General features: G+C 44.1%; 1 protein-coding gene across 2 annotated transcripts in view; it reads right to left on the reverse strand.

Annotated features, from left to right (window-relative positions):
* Nucleotides 1–20513, reverse strand: part of dennd1c (DENN domain containing 1C) — a 109294-nt gene that overhangs the window by 25723 nt on the left and 63058 nt on the right. Inside the window, exons 6-12 of one of the 2 annotated variants that reach the window (XM_073069369.1) lie at nt 18950–19019; nt 12963–13043; nt 11569–11643; nt 10224–10277; nt 8278–8388; nt 7276–7376; nt 1890–1935 (exon numbers count right to left, since the gene is read on the reverse strand). In XM_073069369.1, coding sequence (XP_072925470.1) covers nt 1890–1935; nt 7276–7376; nt 8278–8388; nt 10224–10277; nt 11569–11643; nt 12963–13043; nt 18950–19019 — 538 coding nt within the window. The remainder of the gene's footprint in view (nt 1–1889; nt 1936–7275; nt 7377–8277; nt 8389–10223; nt 10278–11568; nt 11644–12962; nt 13044–18949; nt 19020–20513) is intronic. The other variant, XM_073069370.1, reaches the window with a different exon arrangement.

Consider the following 20513-nt stretch of genomic DNA (forward strand, 5'->3'; position numbering starts at 1 on the left):
CTATGGGTGGGAATAAACAGTCAATGTTTCAGGTCTAGAGCCTTTGTCAGGACTGGAACGGATGAAGTCAGAATAAGATGGGGCAAGAGGAATAAGTACAAGGTGGCAGGTGATAGGCGAAAGTGGGAGAGGGAGAGGGGTGAAGTAAAGAGCTGGGAAGTTGATTGGTGAAAGAGATAGAGAGGGGAATCTGATAGGAGAGGACAGAAAACCACGGAAGAAAGGGAAGGGGGAGGAGCATCAGAGAAAGGTGATGGGCAGGTAAGAAGAGAAGGTGTGAGAGGGAAATGGGGAACAGTGAAGGAGGAGGGGGGCAATTACCAGAAGTTCTAGAAATTGATGCTCATGCCATCAGGTTGGAGGCTGTGCTCCATCCGCCACGAAAAGGGGGATCACCCGGTGGCCACCCAGCTTCTTATTCTAAATTCTTCCCCCTTCCTTTGCAGTCCTGATGAAGGGTCTTGGCCCAAAACATTAACTATTTATTCCCATCCACAGATGCTGCCTGACCTGCTGAGTTCTTCCAGTACATTGCTTTAGACTTCCAGCATCTGCAGTACCTCGTGTCTATTGGGCTGTTGGGCAGTCAGCAATTGGGCTGGAAGGGCTATTCTGTGTTGTATCTCTAACTGAGTAAGTACATAGGAAAATAATAATGTTTGTAGAAATAATTAGTTAGACACAGGAATGGCATGCTAATGTAGCAGAAAGTGTAATGATTAACACTGTAAGATCAGGGTTTGATTCTTGCCGCTATCTGTAAGAAGTTTGTAGGTTTTCCCCATGACCACGTGGATTTCCTATGGATGCTCTAATGATCCCCCTGCATTCCAAAGGCCAGGCTAGGGTTAGTGAGTTGTGGGCAGGACTTTGTGCTGACATGTGCAGGTTACCTAGCATAATCCTCACTGATTTGATTTGGCGCAAACTGCATGTTTCGATGTACATGTGACAATTAAAGCTAATCCTTAATCTTTAAATTAGCTTCATTTCCTTGCCCCTTTGTCATTCTCTCCCTACTAATCTCCCTCCTGCCATTTATCCCTGCAAGTGGAAGAAGTGCTACACCTGCCCATTCACGTTCACCCTCACCACCATTCAGGGCCCCAGTCAGTCTTTCCAGGTGAGACAACACTTTACCTGCAGGTCTGTTGGGGTTATCTACTGTACCTGGTGCTCCTGGTGTGGTCTCTTCTACACTGGTGAGACCTGATGTAGGTTGGAGGACCGCTTTGTTGAGCAGCTTTGCTCTGTCTGCTATGAAAGGTAGGTCTACCTGGTGACAACCATTTTAATTCGACTCCCTTTCCCATTCCCATTCAGACACGTCAGTTCATGGCCTCCTCTACTGCCACGACGAGACCAATCACAGATCGGAAAGGTAACATCTCGTTTTCTGTCCAGGTATCCTGCTTTATGGCATGATCATTGATTTCTCTAATTCTGGTAATTTCTCCATCCTCCCCTTCTCTGTTTTTCTTTTCCCAATTCTGGCTCCTCTCTTATCCCTTCTCTTCTCCTCACCTGTCTATCTCCTCCCCCTGCTGTTCCTCCTCCTTTCCTTTCTCCCATAATCCACTTTCCTCTCCTATCAATTCTTTCTTCTTCAGTCCTTAATCTCTCCCACCTATCAGTTCCCAGCTTCTCACCTCACTTCCCCCCACCCACCCGACTTCATCTATCACCTTTTAGCCTGTACTCCCCTCCCCTCCCCACACCTTCTTATTCTGGCTTCCTTCCCCTTCCTTTCCAGTCCCACTGAAGGGTATCAGCTTGAAACGTCCTCTATTTATTCTTTTCCATAGCTTCTGCCTGACCTGCTGGGTCCCTCCAGCATCTTGTGTTTTTCACTCTTTAATCTTTAACACAGCGGCCGTAGAACCACTCACCTCCATTAGACTGCTATGGATCCCTATCAGATAAGGCATTGGAGCACTGAAATAGACAAAAAGATAAACACTTTAACACATTTACTTCTTATCTCCATTCCAGCACAGACAGAGGCAATTGACTCTCTGAATGAGCAAGTTTATACTGGCAAAATGAAAATGTTTTCACTTCAATATGTACAAAGGCACGGTACAAAAAGATTAGTGTCACTGAATTTAGATACTTGGCTTTAAATTTAATAACACCACTCTTTTATCTGTGAGATGGCGGATGACAGTCACCGCTTACTTCCTTAAGATAAGTTATCCCTTTCCTGGTGACTAATTCCCCAAAGGCACCATATCTATTTGTATAGAACTTAATTTGAGTTTGAACCTTCAGCAATAGCATATTGATGATTCAAACGCAAATTCAAGAGGGGTTTTCTGAAAGAGAAAGATAAGGAATTTGTTTAGGTGAACATAGAAACAGGCAGAACAAGAACCCAGTCTAAACTCGTCCAATGTGCCTGTGTTTGGGCCATGTCCCTAAACCTTTCCTACCCATGTACCTATCTCCAAGAGAATATCTGCAGATGCTGGAAATCCAAGTGTAACACGCTGTAAGGTTTCACTGCTAACATAATGGCCTCTCTGTACAGTTTCACTGCTAATGTAATGGTTTCTCTGTAGCAGCAATGTTTGGGTTATGACTAAAGATAACAGGGACTTTGGGATGTATGTTATTCAATGAGAGGGAGTTGTTCTTTCTTCTGGGCCTGGAAGAGAGATTTTCGCTGTCTTTTGTCAGGGAGAGAAGAAGGAGGAAGACGCGTGTGGAGAGAGCTGGTAGACCACCGGACGGAGTGGACTGGGAGTGAGGGTCCGAAGGCCAGCGATGCTCAGAGGAGGTCGATGGTTGATGAATGGCCTTATCAGTGAGCTCCAATGTGCACTTTTGACTTTTTCCTTAAAATGGGCCTTTTTTATTTTCGTTACTAACCCTATATTCAGATTGAGCTATAAAGTTCAATTATTTAACTGCTTATGGTGTACTGCTTGATATTTTGCAGAGCGGGTTTGTAACCGGGCAACACATCACGCAGCATCCACACAAACGAGATTTCTCAGTTTGGAGGGGCCAGAAGCTGCCTTCCCCTAGACGCACACATGCTGGCCGAGCCTGAGGGTTAAACAAGCGACATACACTAAACGCTGGAGGAACTCAGCAGGCCAGACAGCATCGATGGAAAAGAGTATAGCTGACGATTCAGATTGAGGCCCTTCAATAGGACTGGAGAAAAAAGATGAGGAGTAGGAGTTATAAGGTGGGGAGTGGGGAGGAAGAAACACAGGGAGATAGGTGAAACTGGGAGGGGGAGAAGGAGTGAAGGAAAAAGCTGGGAAGTTGATTGGTGAAAGAGCCATGTACCTATCCAAGTACCTTATGTTTGTTAACGTACCAGCCACAACCTCTTCAGCAGCTCATTTGACCACCTTCTGAATCAGTCAGAATCAGGTTTAATATCACCGGCATATTTCGTGAAATTTCAAGTTTCAAGTAAAATTTATTATCAGAGTACATACATGTCACCACATACAACCCTGAGATTCTTTTTCTGCAGGCATACTTTGCAAATCTATGGAACTGTAACTGAAAACTGTAAACACCAGGAACTGTAAACTGTAAACAAACTGTGAAAATGCAGATATAAATAAATAGTAATAAATAACAAGTGTGAAATACTGTAACAATATAACAGAGTCCTTAAAAGAGTGTAGCAATCCCCTTTTGTTCAAGAGCCTGATGGTTGAGGGATAGAAACTGTTCTTGAATCTGGTGGTGTGAGTCCTGAGGCTCTTGTACCTTCTACCTGATGGCAGCAGCAAGAAAAGAGCATGGCCTGGGTCATGAAGATCTCTGATGATGGACGCTACTTTTCTACAGCAACGCTTCACGTCGATGTGCTCAATGGTTGGGAGGGTTTTACCCGTGATGTACTGAACTGAATCCACCTTTTCTAGGATTTTCTACTGAATGGCATTGGTGATCCCATACCAGGCCTAATGCAACCAGTCAGTACACTTTCTGCCACACATCTATAGAAATTTCCCGAAGTTTTTGATGACACGCCGAATGTCCGCAAACTCCTGAGGAAGCAGAGGCGCTGTCGTGCTTTCATTGCAATAATATTTATATGATGGGTCCAGGACAAGCCCTCTGGGATAGTGACATCCAGGGATTTAAACTCACTGACCCTCTCCACCTCTGGTCCTCTGATGATTACTGGCGCATGGACCTCTGGTTTTCCTCTTCTGAAGTCTACAATCACTTCTTTGGTTTTATTGACATTGAGAGAGAGGTTGTTGTTATTATACCACTCAGACAAGTTTTCAATCTGCCTCCTGTATGCTGATTCATCACCCCCTTTGATACAAACTACAACAGTGGTGTCATCAGCAACCTTGTATATGGTGTTGGAGCTGTACTTAGCCACACAGTCATAGGTGTAAAGTGAGTGGGATGGGGGCTAAGTACACATACACATCCCTGCAGTGCTCCTGTGCTGATGGAGATTGTGGAGGAGATGTTTTTACCAATCCGAACTGACTGGGGTCTGTGTGAGGAAATCCAGGATCCAATTGCACAAGGGTGTATTGAGGCCCAGGTCTTGGAGTTTACTGATTAGTTTTGAGGGGGTGAAGGTGTTAAATGCTGAGCTGTAATTGATAAGGAGCACCCTGATGAATGCATCTTTGCTGTCCAGATGTTCCAGGGTTGTGTGAAGAGCCAACGAGATAGCATCTACTGTGGACCTGTTGCTTCAGTAGGAGAATTGGAGCTGATCCAAGTCACCATTCAGACAGGAGCTGATAAGCTTCAATGCCACCTTCTCAAAACACTTCATCACTGTGGATGCAAGTGCCACTGGGTGGTACCATGTTCTTCTTGGGCACTTATGATTGAAGCCTGCTTGAACCACACACTGCTGGGGCGAGAGGCTGAAGATATCAGTGAATACACCAGCTAGTTGGTCCGCACAGGTCTTCACACTCAGCCAGGGACTCTGTCCTCTGGATGCTTTACTTAGATCCTCTCTCTTGAAAGCAGCCCACATGTCATCTTCAGTAGGATCTTCTGGAGACATGGGGTGTGCGACGATTTCTCCCTGTTCTGGTGATTAAAGCAAGCATAGAAGTCATTGAGCTCATTTAGAAGCAAAGCTTTGCTGTCTCCTATGTTGCAAGTTTTAACTTAGTAGGAGGTTATGGGATTCAAGCCCTGCCACAACTGTCAAGCATTCCTCATTGATTACAGTCTTGTCTGGAATCTCCACTTTGCCCGAGCATTTGCTTTAGCATTCTCAATCTCCAGAATTTAATGCCTCTGATCTGGCTTTCAGCAGGTTCCGGATTTCATTGTTCATCCAGGGCTTCTGAATGGGGAAAACCCTGAATTATTTTGTGGGAGCCACACTCATCCACTGCTGTTTTAATAAAGTCTGTAACCACCCTTTAGTCATTCATGTCTTCAGATGAGTTCTTGAACACGGCTCAGTCCACTGACTCAAGACAATCCTGTAACTGTTCCTCTGCCTTCTACAACCATCTCTTGGTTGTCTTGATCTCTGGAGCCTTGCTCCTTAGGCTCTGTCTGTACGTAGGTAGCAGGAGTACAGCCAAACAATGCGACTTGCCAAAACGCGGTCTCGAGAAGGAGCTGTTAACTTTGCAGCAGCAGTACAATGCAATACATAATACATATAGAAAAAACCTGAATTACATTATGTGTATATATTGTTTTATATTAAATAGTTAAGTTAAAGTAAGTAGTGCAAAAACCAAAATTTTAAAAAAAGTAGTAAGGTAGTGGTTCATGGGTTCGGTGTCCATTTAGAAAATCGTACGGTGGAGGGGAAGAAGCTGTTCTTGAATTGTTGAGTGTGTGCCTTCAGGCTCCTGTATCTCATTTCTGATGGTAACAATGAAAAAAGGGCCTCTTCTGGTTGATGGGGGTACTTAATGATGGATGCTGCCTTCCTGAAGCACTGCTCCTTGAAGATGTCCTGGATTTTATGGAGGTTAGTATCCATGATGGAGCTGAATAATTTTATAAGTTTCTGTAGCTTACTTTGATCCTGTGCAGCAGCCACCCCCCCATACCAGACGGTGATGCAGCCAGTCAGAATGCTCTGCACATTACATCTGCAAAATCTTTCATATGTTTTAGGTAACAAACTAAATCTCCTCAAACTCCTAATGAAATATAGCCGCTGTCTTGCCTTCTTTATAGCTGCATCAATATGTTGTGACCAGGTTAGATCCTCAGAGATATTGACACTCAGGAACTTGAAATTGCTCACTCTTTCCACTTCTGATTTCTCTGTGAGAATTGGTGTGTGTTCCCTTGTCTTACCCTTTCTGAAGTCCACAATCAGCTCTTTGGTCTTACTAACGTTGAATGCATGGTTGTTGCTATGACACCACTCAACTAGCTGGTATAACTCACTCGTGTACACCCTCTCATCACCATCTGAGATTCTGCCAGCAGTGGTTGTATCATCAGCAAATTTCTAGATGGTTTACAGAACTGAAAAATAGTGTGCCAATAATGTTGTATACTGCATCCAGTGCTCCCGGTGTGGCCTTTTATATATTGGTGAGACCCGACGCAGACTGGGAGACCGTTTCGCTGAACACCTTTGCTTGGTCCACCAGAGAAAGCAGCATCTCCCAGTGGCCACACATTTTAATTCCACGTCCCATTCCCATTCTGAATTGTCTGTCTATGGCCTCCTCTACTGTCAAAATGAATCCAAACTCAGGTTGGAGGAACAACACCTTATATACCGGCTGGGTAGCCTCCAACCTGATGGCATGAACATTGTCTTCTCTAACTTCCGTTAATGCCCCTCCTTCCCTTCTTACCCCATCCCTGACATACTTAGTTGTTTGCCTGTTCTCCATCTCCCTCTGGTGCTCCCCCACTTTCTTTTTCCCGAGGCCTCCTGTCCCATGATCCTTTCCCTTCTCCAGCTCTGTATCACTTTCACCAATCACCTTTCCAGCTCTTAGCTTCATCTCACCCCCTCCGGTCTTCTCCTATCATTTCCCATTTACCTCTCCCCCCACTACTTTCAAATCTCTTAGTATGTCTCTTCAGTTAGTCCTGATGAAGGGTCTCGGCCTGAAACTTCGACAGTGCTTCTCCTTATAGATGCTGCCTGGCCTGCTGTGTTCCACCAGCATTTTGTGTGTTGTTTGAATTTCCAGCATCTGCAGATTTCCCCGTGTGTGCCAACTTAAAGTAAGTTTGTGGTGTGCGCCCATTCTGAGGAACAGATGACACTGCTGTTCACAACTTCTACCATTACAACCAACAATGAGGGAGGAAAGGAAATCTTACCAACAGTAGTCAAGGAGATGTGGCGGGAGCACCGGGATGTATATGTGTTGCCAGTACATGGGATAGAGCATTGCAGATGAACCGTGCACACATGCAGTTAACTGTGGATGAGGGAGGAAAAAGTTCAACAAGTCAGCTAGAGTGCAACCACAACTGGAAAAATCCAGGGTAATTCCCTCTGAATAACAGGGGCAGTAGAATAAGGGAAAATGGGAGCATAACATGGAGAAGCTCCAGAAACTAGGACCTGGGGAATGGGTGGTACTATGACACCACTCAACTAGCTGTTATACTAGCTGGGGAGTGGGTGGTGTGGTGAAGACATTACAGCAAGTGGTAAATGTGCAGCAAGAGGTTCCTGAAGGCAAAGGGATAGAGAAACGTTCCCTCTCCCCAACTTTCTCCCTTGTGCCAAGTTTTTTCCTTACAGCTGCCTTGCTATCTCCACATCACCCATAGGCTAATTACAGTGGATTCTGGTTAATTGGGGCAGTTGTTTACTTGGGACAACTCTTAAAGAACAAAAAATAAATCGAGAAAATGTCCAATAGTATTCCCTTCATTTATTTGGGAGACTATGCCACGTAATTGGGCAGGAGACTGTTACCAAACAGTTTCTAATTAGCGTCAGTTGCGTGCACTTGTGTGGTCGTTAGACCCTTTGCCATACTTAGAGCCATCAGTTTTAAAATAGCATTAGTTGTAGTTGTGTGTTTTTGTATTCAAAAAGCAGTGATTTTTGGTGAGAAATAAGCAGTAAGACAATTTGGAACCGTTTTGCTTGCTGCTGTTTCAAGCAGTCAGGCTTGGAAAAGCCAGAAACGGCTGGGAGTAAAAATGAAATGATTCCACAGCTTCAACAAGTTAAGAATTATGAATAATTTGAAGGTTAAATTGGACCTCAAATAGACTGTTATCTGAACAGATAGACTAGAGCAGAACCACCGACAAACAAGTGAAAGTTAGAAGGATTGCTCCCGCCCAACTGTGCCGGGCACGTACCGTGCTCAGTTTACTGCAAGTGATGATAATGCGTCTCTCATGCAGCATGCTGGCGAAGAGATGCAACATGCTGTTTACGTCAACAGCAACCACATATTCTGTCAGGTTCCTCTGTAATGCAAAGTACATTTAGCCAAAAAAGAGCAACAAGCAGAAACATGTACTGTACATTGTTGATATTTACTGGAGAACCTGAAGTATCGTGAGCAGCTTTGGGCCATGTATTTTCCAACATTGCATTTCATTTGCCACTTTCTTACCCATTCTCCTAATCTGTCTAAGTCTTTCTGAAGCCTACCTGTTTCCTCAACATTACCCGCCTCTCCACCAATCATTGTATCATCTGCAAACTTGGCAACAAAGCCATCTATTCCATCATCTAAATCATCGATATACAGCACAAACAGGCCCATAGCTATCAAACGCTATTCATATGACAAGTCTTTCAATCCCGGAATCATTTTCATAAACCTCCTTTGAACCCTCTCCAGTGTCAGCACATCCTTCCTTAGATAGGGGGCCCAGAATTGCTCACAGAGGGATCGTAGGACAGCAGGATGACTGGATGACCAGGCTGCAGAGTCAGTATTCATGTTCTGATTTGAGCATTTATTGCAACTACACATTCCTGTCCTGACATGTCGACCCATGGCCTCCTCTTGTGCCAAGATGAGGCCACCCTCAGGGTATTCGGAGCAACGTCTTATATTCTACCTAGGTAGCCTCCAATCTGAGAACATGAATATTGATTTCTCCTTCCAGCAAAAAATGATTCCTTCCCCTTCACTCTTCCTCTATTCCCCATTATGGCTTCTTACCTCTTCTCAGCTGCCTATTACTTCTGCCTGGATCTCCTCCTTCTTCCATTCCTCCTGCGGTCTACTGTCCTCTCTTATCAGATTCCTTCTTTTTTAGCACTTTACCCTTCCCATCCACTGGCTTCCCCTATCACTCCCAGCTAGTCCTCCCCTCCTCCCCCACTGGCTTCTTTATTTTAGCGTCTTCCCTCTTCCTTTCCAGTCCTGAAAAACGTTCTCAGCCCAAAAACATTGACTGTTTATTCATTTCCACAGATGCTGTATGACGTGCTAAGTTCCTCAAGCATTTTAAGACCATAAGACATAGGAGCAGAAGTAGGCTATTCGGTCCATCGAGTCTGCTCTGCCATTCAATCATGGTCTGATCTAATTCTTCCAGTCATCCCCACTCCCCTGCTTTCACCCCATACCCTTTGATGCCCTGGGCTAATCAAGAACCTATCTATTGTGTCTTAAATGCACCCAATGACTTGTGTGTACTGTGTATGTTTGATTGCATTCTGTCTGTCCCCATTCTCTCCTCTTCTTTTAAACAGTCTTACAAGCACTTTTCCCTGGCTGAGTTCATTATCAGTCTGATTTTTAAATGTCCTTCAAATGTGCATTCTAGCAGGGGAGTAGGGGCTGGAATGGGTTAGTTTTGGGTTAATGCCACATTAACCAGAAACTAACACGGATCGACTGATTTATTGTTTCAGTGGTTGAGACTCTGGCTGATAACTGTACAAGCATGAATGTGACAGAGTGAGAGCATGGTAAGGTATGTGATGATAGTGAGACAGTGTACGACATTGTCGGTGCAAGTAAACATCTGAGTTCATGTTTGAGTCTGGAAAGTGAGTGAGCATGCACATGAAAATAATTCCATTGTGGTCAAATATCTTTTACACTTACAAAGTATAAGACAGGAATCCACGTGGTAGATTAAATCAGCACACCAGTATCGTTATTGGGGTGGAAAGAAAGAATAAAATCAGAAAATGGGTGGGCTCTTGATACTTCTTTGCTAAACTAAATTTTGCCATTGGCCAGACTGCCCACAGGGAATAACCCATCACCCACCAGTCTGAAACCATCACCTCAGCCTCCCCCTCCCATCAGCACCCCCTCACATCCCGTGATACTTACACTCTCTGGGATTGTAGGCAAGCTGTTGCTGTCAGGGGCAATGAAATAAGAAAGCTGGGGAGAACAAAGAGGAGACAAAGGTCACATAATTGTAAAGATTACTGTCTGCAGAGTCATTATTTATGTCAGTGATTAGATTGAGAATTGATCAACACTGGAAGGCATGTCCTCCAACGATGACAAGATTGACATCAAGTGGTTAATGGAAAATGACAGAAACAATACTGAAATGGTAAAGGTTGTAATGGTAATAAAAGTGTTGAAGCATGAGATCTCTTTCATTGTTTTCTGTTCTTACCCCACCCTCTCATTTTCTCTCTTATTCTTTTGTTCCTTTCCTCTACAATTTAACATACAGTTGGTGACTTCACTGCAAAGTGGGGCAATTGTCCTGGACAAATGGTCATCTGCACCTATCATGGTTTGTTTAATTTTCTTTTTGTGAGCTCCACTTCTGACAAACATAGCTCAGTTTCCCCTTCTAATGTGATCAGTATTAAGCCTTCAGGATGGAGGGAGGGGTGGGGGAGGTACAGTGGGATATCCCAATATCCCAAGTTGATGGCATGAACATCAATTCCTACTTCTAGTACTTTTTTCATATTTTCCCCACCCCCCCTTCCCTCTTCTTCTATTCCTCATTCTGGCCTATTTCTCCTCCTCACCTGCCTATCATCTCTCCCTGGTGTCCCTCCTTCTCCCCTTTCTCCGATGGTCCACTCTCTTCTCCAGCCCAATACCTTTCCCAGTACCTGGCTTCACCTATCACCTTCTAGCTTGTCTTCCCCCCTCCCAACCTTTTTATTCTCGTGTTTTGCCCCCCTTTTTTTCTAGTCCCAATGAAGTGTCTTGGCTGGAAATGTTGGGTGTTATTCATTTCCATAGATGCTGCCTGACCTGCTGGGTTCCTGTATCATTTTGTGTCTGCTGCTCTGGAGTTCCAGCATCTGCACAATCTTATCCTTCAGTCCTCAATATGAGCCACTGTACTCTGTGCTTGGACCGAGCATCTCATCTGTCTGTTGAAGAAGGGCCTTCATCCCCTAAGGAGTCACTAGGATTCTACCCATGGGACTATAAAAGCCAAATTGTAGAGTAAATGACCTATAGGCAGAATTTACCAGGGACTAACCCTTGCTGAGAAAAGGAAAGGTAACAGCCTACTCACACTGCAGTTAGAGTTCAGGTTAGTTCACGGCAGGCAAGTTTTCTACACCACATGTGGCATATGTTGCTAGTTAATTTGATCAACATGCAGGTGTGGGGTTAGATGCTGTTTAGTTATTGGGTTAATCTTGTCATTGCCAGTACAGTGGTGTTGGTCATCGGGTTTTGCCCGACTCACCGGTGCCATACCACTACCAGCATCCCTCTTCATGTCTTTCAGAAATCGTTCCGTCGTAACTCCCAGCTGTTGGGCCTTGTGAGACAGTATCGTGTGATTATTGTTCATTCTGAAATATCACATTACAACCTTATATTTTAGCATTTTTGCACTATGAAATGCCTCGATTTTCTTGTTCTCAGGAATGTTTCAGTAGCGAATACTTTTGTCTGAATCGGTCAGTTGTGGATCCAAGGCATAAAAAGTCTTGAGCACACAGTCCTTAGCAATAGACACAGTAAACGCTGCAGGAACTCAGTATCTGTAGAGAGGAATAAACAGTTGACTTTGTGAGTTGCGACCCTTCATCAGTATTGGAAAGGAAGGGGGAAGAAGCCAGAATTTAAAACAATCCTTTCCGGTCCTGATGACATATTTTGGCCCGAAACGTTGACTGTTTATTGCTCCTCACAGACGCTGACTGACCTGCTGAATTTCTCTAACATTTTGTCTGTGTTGCTTTGGATTTCCAACATCTACAAAAACTCTTTATGTTTAGCACACATAACTTTGTCAGTTGCAGGTGTGCTGCACTGTTAAAACAAGTTATCCTGTGCTCTCTCAGTTAGATGAAAAAGACTGTGTGGTTCCAAATCTTTCTGTTTAAATGTGCATGGGATGTGATCACCATTGACAATTTGTTTTTCCACCCTTACTTGCCCCTGAACTAAGGAGGCAATTTACTCTCATCTACATACTGTAAGGGTGGCAGATTTCCTCCCTCAAAAGAAGGATATTGAAGGACCAGACAGATTTACACAACAGCCTTTGTTACCAGCATTGATATAAACATTAATTCCATATTTAAGAAAAAAATTTCAAAGTTAAATTCCACAGCTGCAATGGCCAGACTAATGCAATCATTTCTGCATGCCAACATACCCGCCAAAGCAGCTGGGTGTGTGTGTGTGTGTCTTAATCAATGTCACCAACAAAATTATTCGGTTATTATTCTAATACTGCACCTGTGCACAGATTGATGCCAGGTTTCTTAGAACAGTGCCTACATTCCTAAGGCACTTTATTCCCTGAGCTCTTGAACGGGATTATAGAAGTGCAAGATTTTCTTCAAAGGAAATCTTGTGTATGTGATTGCAGTAAAATGGGGATAGCATGATTTCCGGTGAAGACCGTTGGCTTATTTTAGCCATTCTTACCATCCTGGAATTACTGAAACCATCTACAGTGGGCCAGTTGATCTCAGCTGTTCAATGTGCCTTTTGTAGTCTGTCTGCTTCCTGGGTTCAGACTGGGAGCAGAAACAGACTGTTGATTGGTTACTGGATACAAACCAGTTTGGATTCCCCAGGCAGTGGAAGAAGTGGAATTAGTATGACTTTATTCTATGTACTTACAAATTCAAGATTGAGCGGAGAGTCTGACTGGGGTGGTGGCTGAGCGTGCAGAAGGCTCAGGAGCTCTTTCATTTCATCGTACTGCAGAAACAAAAATGCATGCATGATACTTCAGGCTGAGCAGGGCTGTGGAGCTAAAACATTATCAGAGGCCAGAAAATTAAAAAATGGAAGTAATCATGTGGAAACATTCCTAGAGTTAAAAATCTATTATTGGGACAAAGTAGAGTGAGCTATACCCTGCAGTTAACCCATACTGCACACACCAGTCAGATACTTACACAATCCCAACTCCAGGATCAGATAGGCATAACATTGAAGGATGGGTGGGTAAACAACAGGGATTGACTGTCCTTGTCCTCAACTGTCTGGAACAGTGAATAGACAGCAAACTGACAAGCGGGTCCCTCTGTCATACTATGTGGCCTAATGTCAGGTACATATAGCCAGAATCCGAAGAGTAGGTATTCAAATATTCACATAGGGGCTGTCACTTCTTACATTCTATAGTCATTTGAAATGCCAACTCATTCAGGCCATGTAAACTGAAGTCTGGAAGTCCTTAAACCTATCTTGTAATCTATAAGACCACAGGATAAAGTAACAGAATTAGGCTATTTGGCCCATTGAGTCTGATCTATTTTCCCTCTCAGCCCCATTCTCCTACCAGCTCCCCATACCCTTTTATGCCCTGACTAATCAAGAATCTATCAACTTCTACCCGATGACTTTCCACAGCACCTGTGGCTTTGAATTCCACTCTGTGGCTAAAGAATTTCCTCCTCATCTCCATTCTATAAGGACATCCATCTATTCTGAAGCTGTGTTCTCTGGTTCTAGACTCTCCCACCAAAGGAAACATCTTCTCAGCACCAACTCTATCAAGGCCATTTAACATTCGATAGGTTTCAATGAGGTTACCGCTTATTCTTTTGAATTCTAATGAACACAGACCCAGAGCCCCCAGTGTCTATTGTTTTATGTCATTTCATTTACCCTGTCACCATTGTAAAGCAGGTTCTCACTAAGAGACATTTTTCACACAACAACCTGCAAGTTAGAAGGTGGAGTCGGCCATTTGGCCTGTCATTTACTCCACTATTTGATGAAACTATCTCTGTTCTAACCTTAACACTGCAGTGATTCCCTGCAGTCACTGCAGGAGAAGGACAATATGGACTCAGTGGGGTGGTTCCCTGAGCAGACTGTCCAGTACATCTGGCAAAATGCCTCATCGCCAGACCTCACAAACAGGCACCGAGACCTTGCCTGTCTGGTGGTGAAAGGGGCCCTCCCAGTCAGATCCCTCCTGTACGCCCGGGACGTCATCTCCACACCCCACTGCCCATGGGAGGACTGCAGTGAGGAGGAGTCAGTGACCCACCTCTTTGCACACTGTGGGTTCGCAGAGAAGGTGTGGAGGAGGATGGAAGGGACAGTGTCGAGGTTCATCCCCAGCAGCTGCGTTACGGAGGACTCTCTGATCTACCGGTTGTTCCCGGGGACGCACACAGAGACCAACGTCCGGTGCTGCTAGCAGATCATCAACTCGGTCAAAGACGCTCTTTGGTCAGCCTGTAACTTGACGGTCTACCAGCACATGGAGATGTTCGTGGGGGGAATGCTGCCGACTGGCACATTCTCGCCTGCAGGAGTACGTGCTGAGGGACGCACTCAAACTCGGTGCAGCCACTGCAAGGGTCCGGTGGGGAAGGACCACAGTTTAGGATTCTTCTCCCGCGGGAGTTGAGGGGTAGGGTGGCGGGGAGTATATCCCTCAACAAGGGTATGTAAATATTAAACAACAGAGTGCCATGTGTGGGCGGCTGAAAGTGTGGAAATGTATAGAATGTAGAGGACACGTCTGTAACGGATTGAATGTCATTGAATGGTTCATTGTAAATAATTTTATTTTTGAATAAAGTATGTTTTGCTTAAAAAAATTCCCCTTCACCACTAGATGGCCAAATGCACTGTGACAAAAGACAAAAGTTGTGGAGAGCGTGGAGGAGTAGCATCTAAAGGAAACTCTTCCTCTGAATATGGAATAACATGAAGGCAATTCCCAAGGAATGTGACAAAGGGTCCCAAGAAGAATTCTGGGGCCAGGGTCTGTCAGAACAGGATCACTTGATGTCCTTGAGCCATGTCAATATTAAATGATGTGACTCTTAGTTGGTGTTGTCCAACTTACTCCTTCACTTTCTGGTGATAATAGACCAAGCGGAACTCCCCTCTGGGACTGTATTCCAGCTAAGGTGACTATGTTCTAGAACCCAATAAAAGTCTCCTGGAATTCACTGAGAGAAGCACGTCTGGTGTTCTTTCTTGAAGGCTGGGTCCCAGTAGGAAAAGCATGTCGGCAACATATTACAAGGGAGAAGGCTGTGAAGGCACAGTGCTGTAGCCTAGGTATAGTGGTACCCCAGCAACTGGTCGCCCTCATTTGTGATTTCCCCAGCTCTCAGAATCTTTATCATCTTGGTGGCAGAAGTAGGGGACAGGAGCAAAATGACGACTAGCACCACAAAATCATGGTTACAGGTTGGTGAGTCACCAAATAGTTTCTGTTGAAGCAGTCCTGTCCAAAATCCCATCCAAATGGTGACTTCTAACTCCAGTTTCTAGTTTCCTGGTCATGTCTTGGCGTGACTCAGAGTCCCAGTGGATGTGTAACAGATCAAGGATCAACTTTATTCACCACTTACATTTACACTATTAGGAATTTACCATGGTGTGTTGGTCAGGGAATGACATACAAGAAAAAAACAACATTTAATAATTATAAAGAATAAAGAATTATACAAAAATATAGTTAGAGCTTCAAGTACAGATATGGGATAAAATTGTATATATCTATAAATACCAGCACATATTTACAATGTAAACAGCATTATAAAAAGTGGTTTAAAGTGTTTACAGTACAGTGAGTGATGGTGGTAATAAGTTGAGGGAGGGTGGGGTTAACTAGAATGGTTGAACAGATTAGAGGTATATAAGATGATGAGAGGCATTGATTGTGTGGATAGTCAGAGGCTTTTTCCCAGAGCTGAAATGGCTAGCACGAGAGGGCACAGTTTTAAGATGCTTGGAAGTAGGTACAGAGGAGATGTCAGGGGTAAGTTTTTTTTACACAGAGAGTAGTGAGTGCATGGATTGGGCTGCCGGCGACAGTAGAGGAGGCGGATATGATAGGGTCTTTTAAGAGACTCCTGGATAGGTACATGGAGCTTAGAGGGCTATGGGTAACCCTAGGTACTGTAATTTCTAAGGTAAGGACATGTTCGGCACAGCTTTGTGGGTTTAAGGGCAGTATTGTGCTGTAGGTTTTCTATGTTTCAAGATAACTGCCTGGGGGAAGAACCTTTTAAGATGGCATTAAGTTTTTGTTTTAATAGCCCTACAGCACTTTCCAGAAGGAAGAACAGGCAGTTTGCTGGGTGGGTAGTGTCTCCAATGATTTTTCCTGCCTACTGCTTTGTCCTGGACACATACAAGTCCTGCAGAGAGGGTAGACTGCAGCCAAAGACCTTTTCCACTGACCTGATAGTTCACAGTAGTTTTCCTCTGTTGTGAGAGGATGCTGCACCAAGCCAGACAGAAATGGCAGACGTGCTACTCCATGAAAGGGTTCTCTCTCACTCAATAGGGACCCCTACCAGAAGTCTAAAATGTTTCTTTGAAATAACCTTTCCAACCATGACAGAAGAGCAATTGATCATTTATGCATCCTCCACCATATGTGACCACTGTGCACCAGCCATTAGCACAAGCTGAGAGAATGGCATCCAAGGCCAGGCCATTTATAGTCATCTCTTCTGAAGCTGATGAAGGAATGTCTCCATACAGATAGAACTGATCAAATGTGGGGCATCCCTGAGGCATTCCTCTTCCAAACTGAAGGGGCACCACCAATGATTTCTTAACTTTAACTAGACACTCTGTGGCACTATACAGATAGTGGACTCTGGTCACAAGGCTGCCTGAATATGAATTGTATTCCAAAAGGGTATTCATAATCCATATCACCTTCACCTGGTCAAGGAAAAGTAAAGCAACAATCGAGCAGTCCTGCAGGAATGATGGACCAAATGGATATTATCGTGGATGAACCAGCCCAGAATCATATAGAAGGAAGTGGGTCAGCATCATGCTAGATAAGTACACATAGCATGGGAAAAGACCATCTTGTAATCCATGCAGAGATGGGAGATCAAGGGTCCAGTGTTTTTATCACCCATCTTCAGCAAGAAAATAAATGTCAATCCTGTGTTGTGAGCAGAGCATCAACCAGCTGCCATGTTTTCCCTCAGAAATGGTGCATGGTTGTCAACCAGGGTCCCAAGCCTCTCTGAGGAACTCCACAGCCAGTTCATCCATCATTTGAGACTTCTCCCTGAAAACTATTGGAGGACATGGGTCAGTTCTGCCAATGCTGATGGAGTCCCTCAACACTCTTGGGCTGACCTTCAATAGCCCTTTTCATCAATGACAGGAGACTCAGAATGGGACACCAGGATGTCCACCACCTCAGTGATGGCCTCCAAGTTATCTCAGCTCCTCACTCCAAGTCCCTTTGCTCTTCAGACAGACACCGCTAGTGGCAAATATCAGCACTTAAAGTGCCTTTCATTTTAAAGTGTGAAGAACCTATGGCCCCATTCTTGGAGTCATTAAAGTATACAGGTGCGGGGGGGAGGGGTCCACAGGAAGAGTTGCCACAATGACGTATATATAAGGGGTGACTATAGGGATGGACAGAACAAGGATCTAAGAGCCACACTCATGCTTCATTAAAGGTAATGAATGAATGAATGCTTGAGAGAGAAAGGATGCAAAATAAGTGGAAACCGAGGGCAAGATGTAGGACAATAACTCCCATGTCAAGATTATCTCTTGATTTATGTCAGTGAACACTTCACAGCTAATGGGCTTCCTTCTGGAGGGATAAGAACTTTCATTATCTAGGCAGCTTTAGCAGAGATGGGCCAGAAAAGTAGGATGGGAAGGGAGTTTACATGCACACAAAATATAAAAAAGTAGCTTCCCTTTAGACTTCAGCAACCCACTTCCAGGATATTATATTCTCTCTTTCATTCTTATTGACCTTCCTTAATACAGTAACCAACCTTACAGAATGCACAAGGTGTTCTTAACTAGGCTTGCAAAAGCTCTTTTCCACCACTTACAATCTAAAGTTCGGGTGGTGGGGTGGAGATACGCCTCTACCAAAGGAGGTGCAAGGTGCTCCTTCCCTCCGCTAGTCTGTAGCTTACCTTGGGGAAGGTATAGCACCTGTTTAGCGCCCCCTTCCCCCTCACCATCCAGATCAGAGTCACGCGAAACCATGGGAGCAGGAGGTGGATGGTCGTATGAGCAACTGGTGCACATCACAAGTCCTGTTTATGTGACCACTGACGCCAGGCAGACAATCTCTGAAGAGTATTGGTAATGGCTGGGGTCACCCGTCTTGTAAAGAAACTGCCCAGACAAGGGCAAAGGCAAACCATTTTTGTAGTAAAATTTGAGACCATAATCACCCACATCATATGACCAACATGGCACATAATGATGATGACGATCTAATGTAGATGGAGAACAAAACATCTTCTCTCTGCTCCATAGTTCCACACTCTGCCATGTAGCTACTTCACACTGGCTAGGGCCAGGTGCTTTCAATCAAATCAACCAGTGCAGTCCCCACCCAGAAAGTTTGTGCTGGGACAGTGTAGAGGAGGCTTCAGCTGTCAGGATAACATACATGGCATGTATCGTACAGGGAGTTTATTCTGCATATAAGCCACTTTGTTCCTGTCCTGCAGTGTTTGAAGGGGCAGTTTAGAGGCAGTAAATTTTGTCTGTTGGAAATTCAAACTAATTCTCTGAAATCTAAAACTTATCCATATCTACAGCAGATGTATGTTACAAGGTAAGGTTTACTCACTTTATATAGTGTGGGTAATATTGTATTGTAATATTTACTGTACCTGTCCTTTTGCCAAGAAGTCAGCTATATTGTTTAGGAGTTTGTAGAAAACTTCAAACCAGGGCAGGAAACTAGAAGACAAATGGAAACAATTGATTAAAAGGAATGCATAGCTCTGGTATAATGGAGAAATGAACCCAAGATGTCACAGCCCAGTTATCAACTTTAACTTAAGAAACTGATACATTTTATTTCCCACACTGGGTTACAGAGTCATAGAGAGATTTTTTAGTGCTTTTATCCTTCTCTATGTCTTCATTGGGTGGCCGGGTGGAGATATGTCTCTACCAAAGGAGGTGTAAGGTGCTCCTTCCCTCTGGTAGTCTGCAGGTCAGCCTTGGGAAAGGTATAGCACCTGCTTAGATCCCCTGATCAGGCCATGGGAGACAGTGATGGATGGTTGTATGAGCAGCTGGTGCACAACACAAGTCCTGGCCATGAAGCCATTGACACCAAGTAGACAATCTGTGAAGAGTATTAATAATGGCTTGCAAAGACACTGCCCAGAAGAAGGCAATGACAAATAATTTCTGTAGAAAAATTTGCCAAGAACATTCGTGGTCATGGAAAGACCATGATTGCCCATATCATACGACACGGCACGTAACAAACAAATGAATGTCTTCATATTCCAAAATTCCTTTTATCATAGTTTTTCTATTTATATCTCTTTCATTACCTTCTCTATCAAACATTTGTCCACCTGCTTACTCCTTGCTGCATACACCTGGATGTCCTCTACTGCTTTAGATTCATTCCCACCCTTCAGGAGGGAGGATGAGTAAGACTATTCAGTCATATTGCCATACTAGAAGAATCCCAAGCCAACTACTGCATATGTGACTCCTCAGGGAGACAAATTATGAATGAGAGTCCCAAAAGATTTGTATCTGGAAACAGATGTACTCAGGGAAATGCAGATTAAAAATGTGGAGGATGTTTAAGGAGTACTTGCATGGTGTTCTGGATAGGTTTTCCCATTGAGGCAAGGAAAGGAAGGTAGGGTGAAGGAATCATGGATGACAAGAGATGTGTAACATCTAGTTAAGAGGAAGAAAGAAGGTTTAGGAAGCAAAGATCAGACAGGGCTCTAGAGTGTTACTAGGTAGCCAGGACGAAGCTTAAGAATGGACTTGGGAGAGTGAGAAGGGGACTTGAGAAGGCCTTGGAGAGTAGGATCAATGAATTTAAAGGCATTCTACATGCACTTGAACAACAGGGGGATGACCAGAGTGAGGGTAGGACATTCGGGGATAAAGAGGAAACATCTGCTTGCAGTTGGAAGACAGAGGGGAGGTCCTTAATGAAAATCTTACTTCAACGTTCACCAATGAGAGGGGCCTTGATGAATGTGAGGACAGCACAAAACAGGCTGATTTAATGGAACATGTTAACGTTAAGAAAGAGGATGTGCCTGAATGAATTATTTGAGAAAGTGACAAAATAAATTGATCAAGTCTGAGCTGTGGATGTGGTGTATATGGATTTTAGTAAGGAGTTTGACAAGGTTCATTCTGAAAGTCAGTAGGCATGGGATCCAAGGAAACTTGGCTGAGTAGATTTAG

This window comes from Hemitrygon akajei, chromosome 16 (assembly GCF_048418815.1).
Source record: "Hemitrygon akajei chromosome 16, sHemAka1.3, whole genome shotgun sequence".
Taxonomy (NCBI): Eukaryota; Metazoa; Chordata; class Chondrichthyes; order Myliobatiformes; family Dasyatidae; genus Hemitrygon; species Hemitrygon akajei.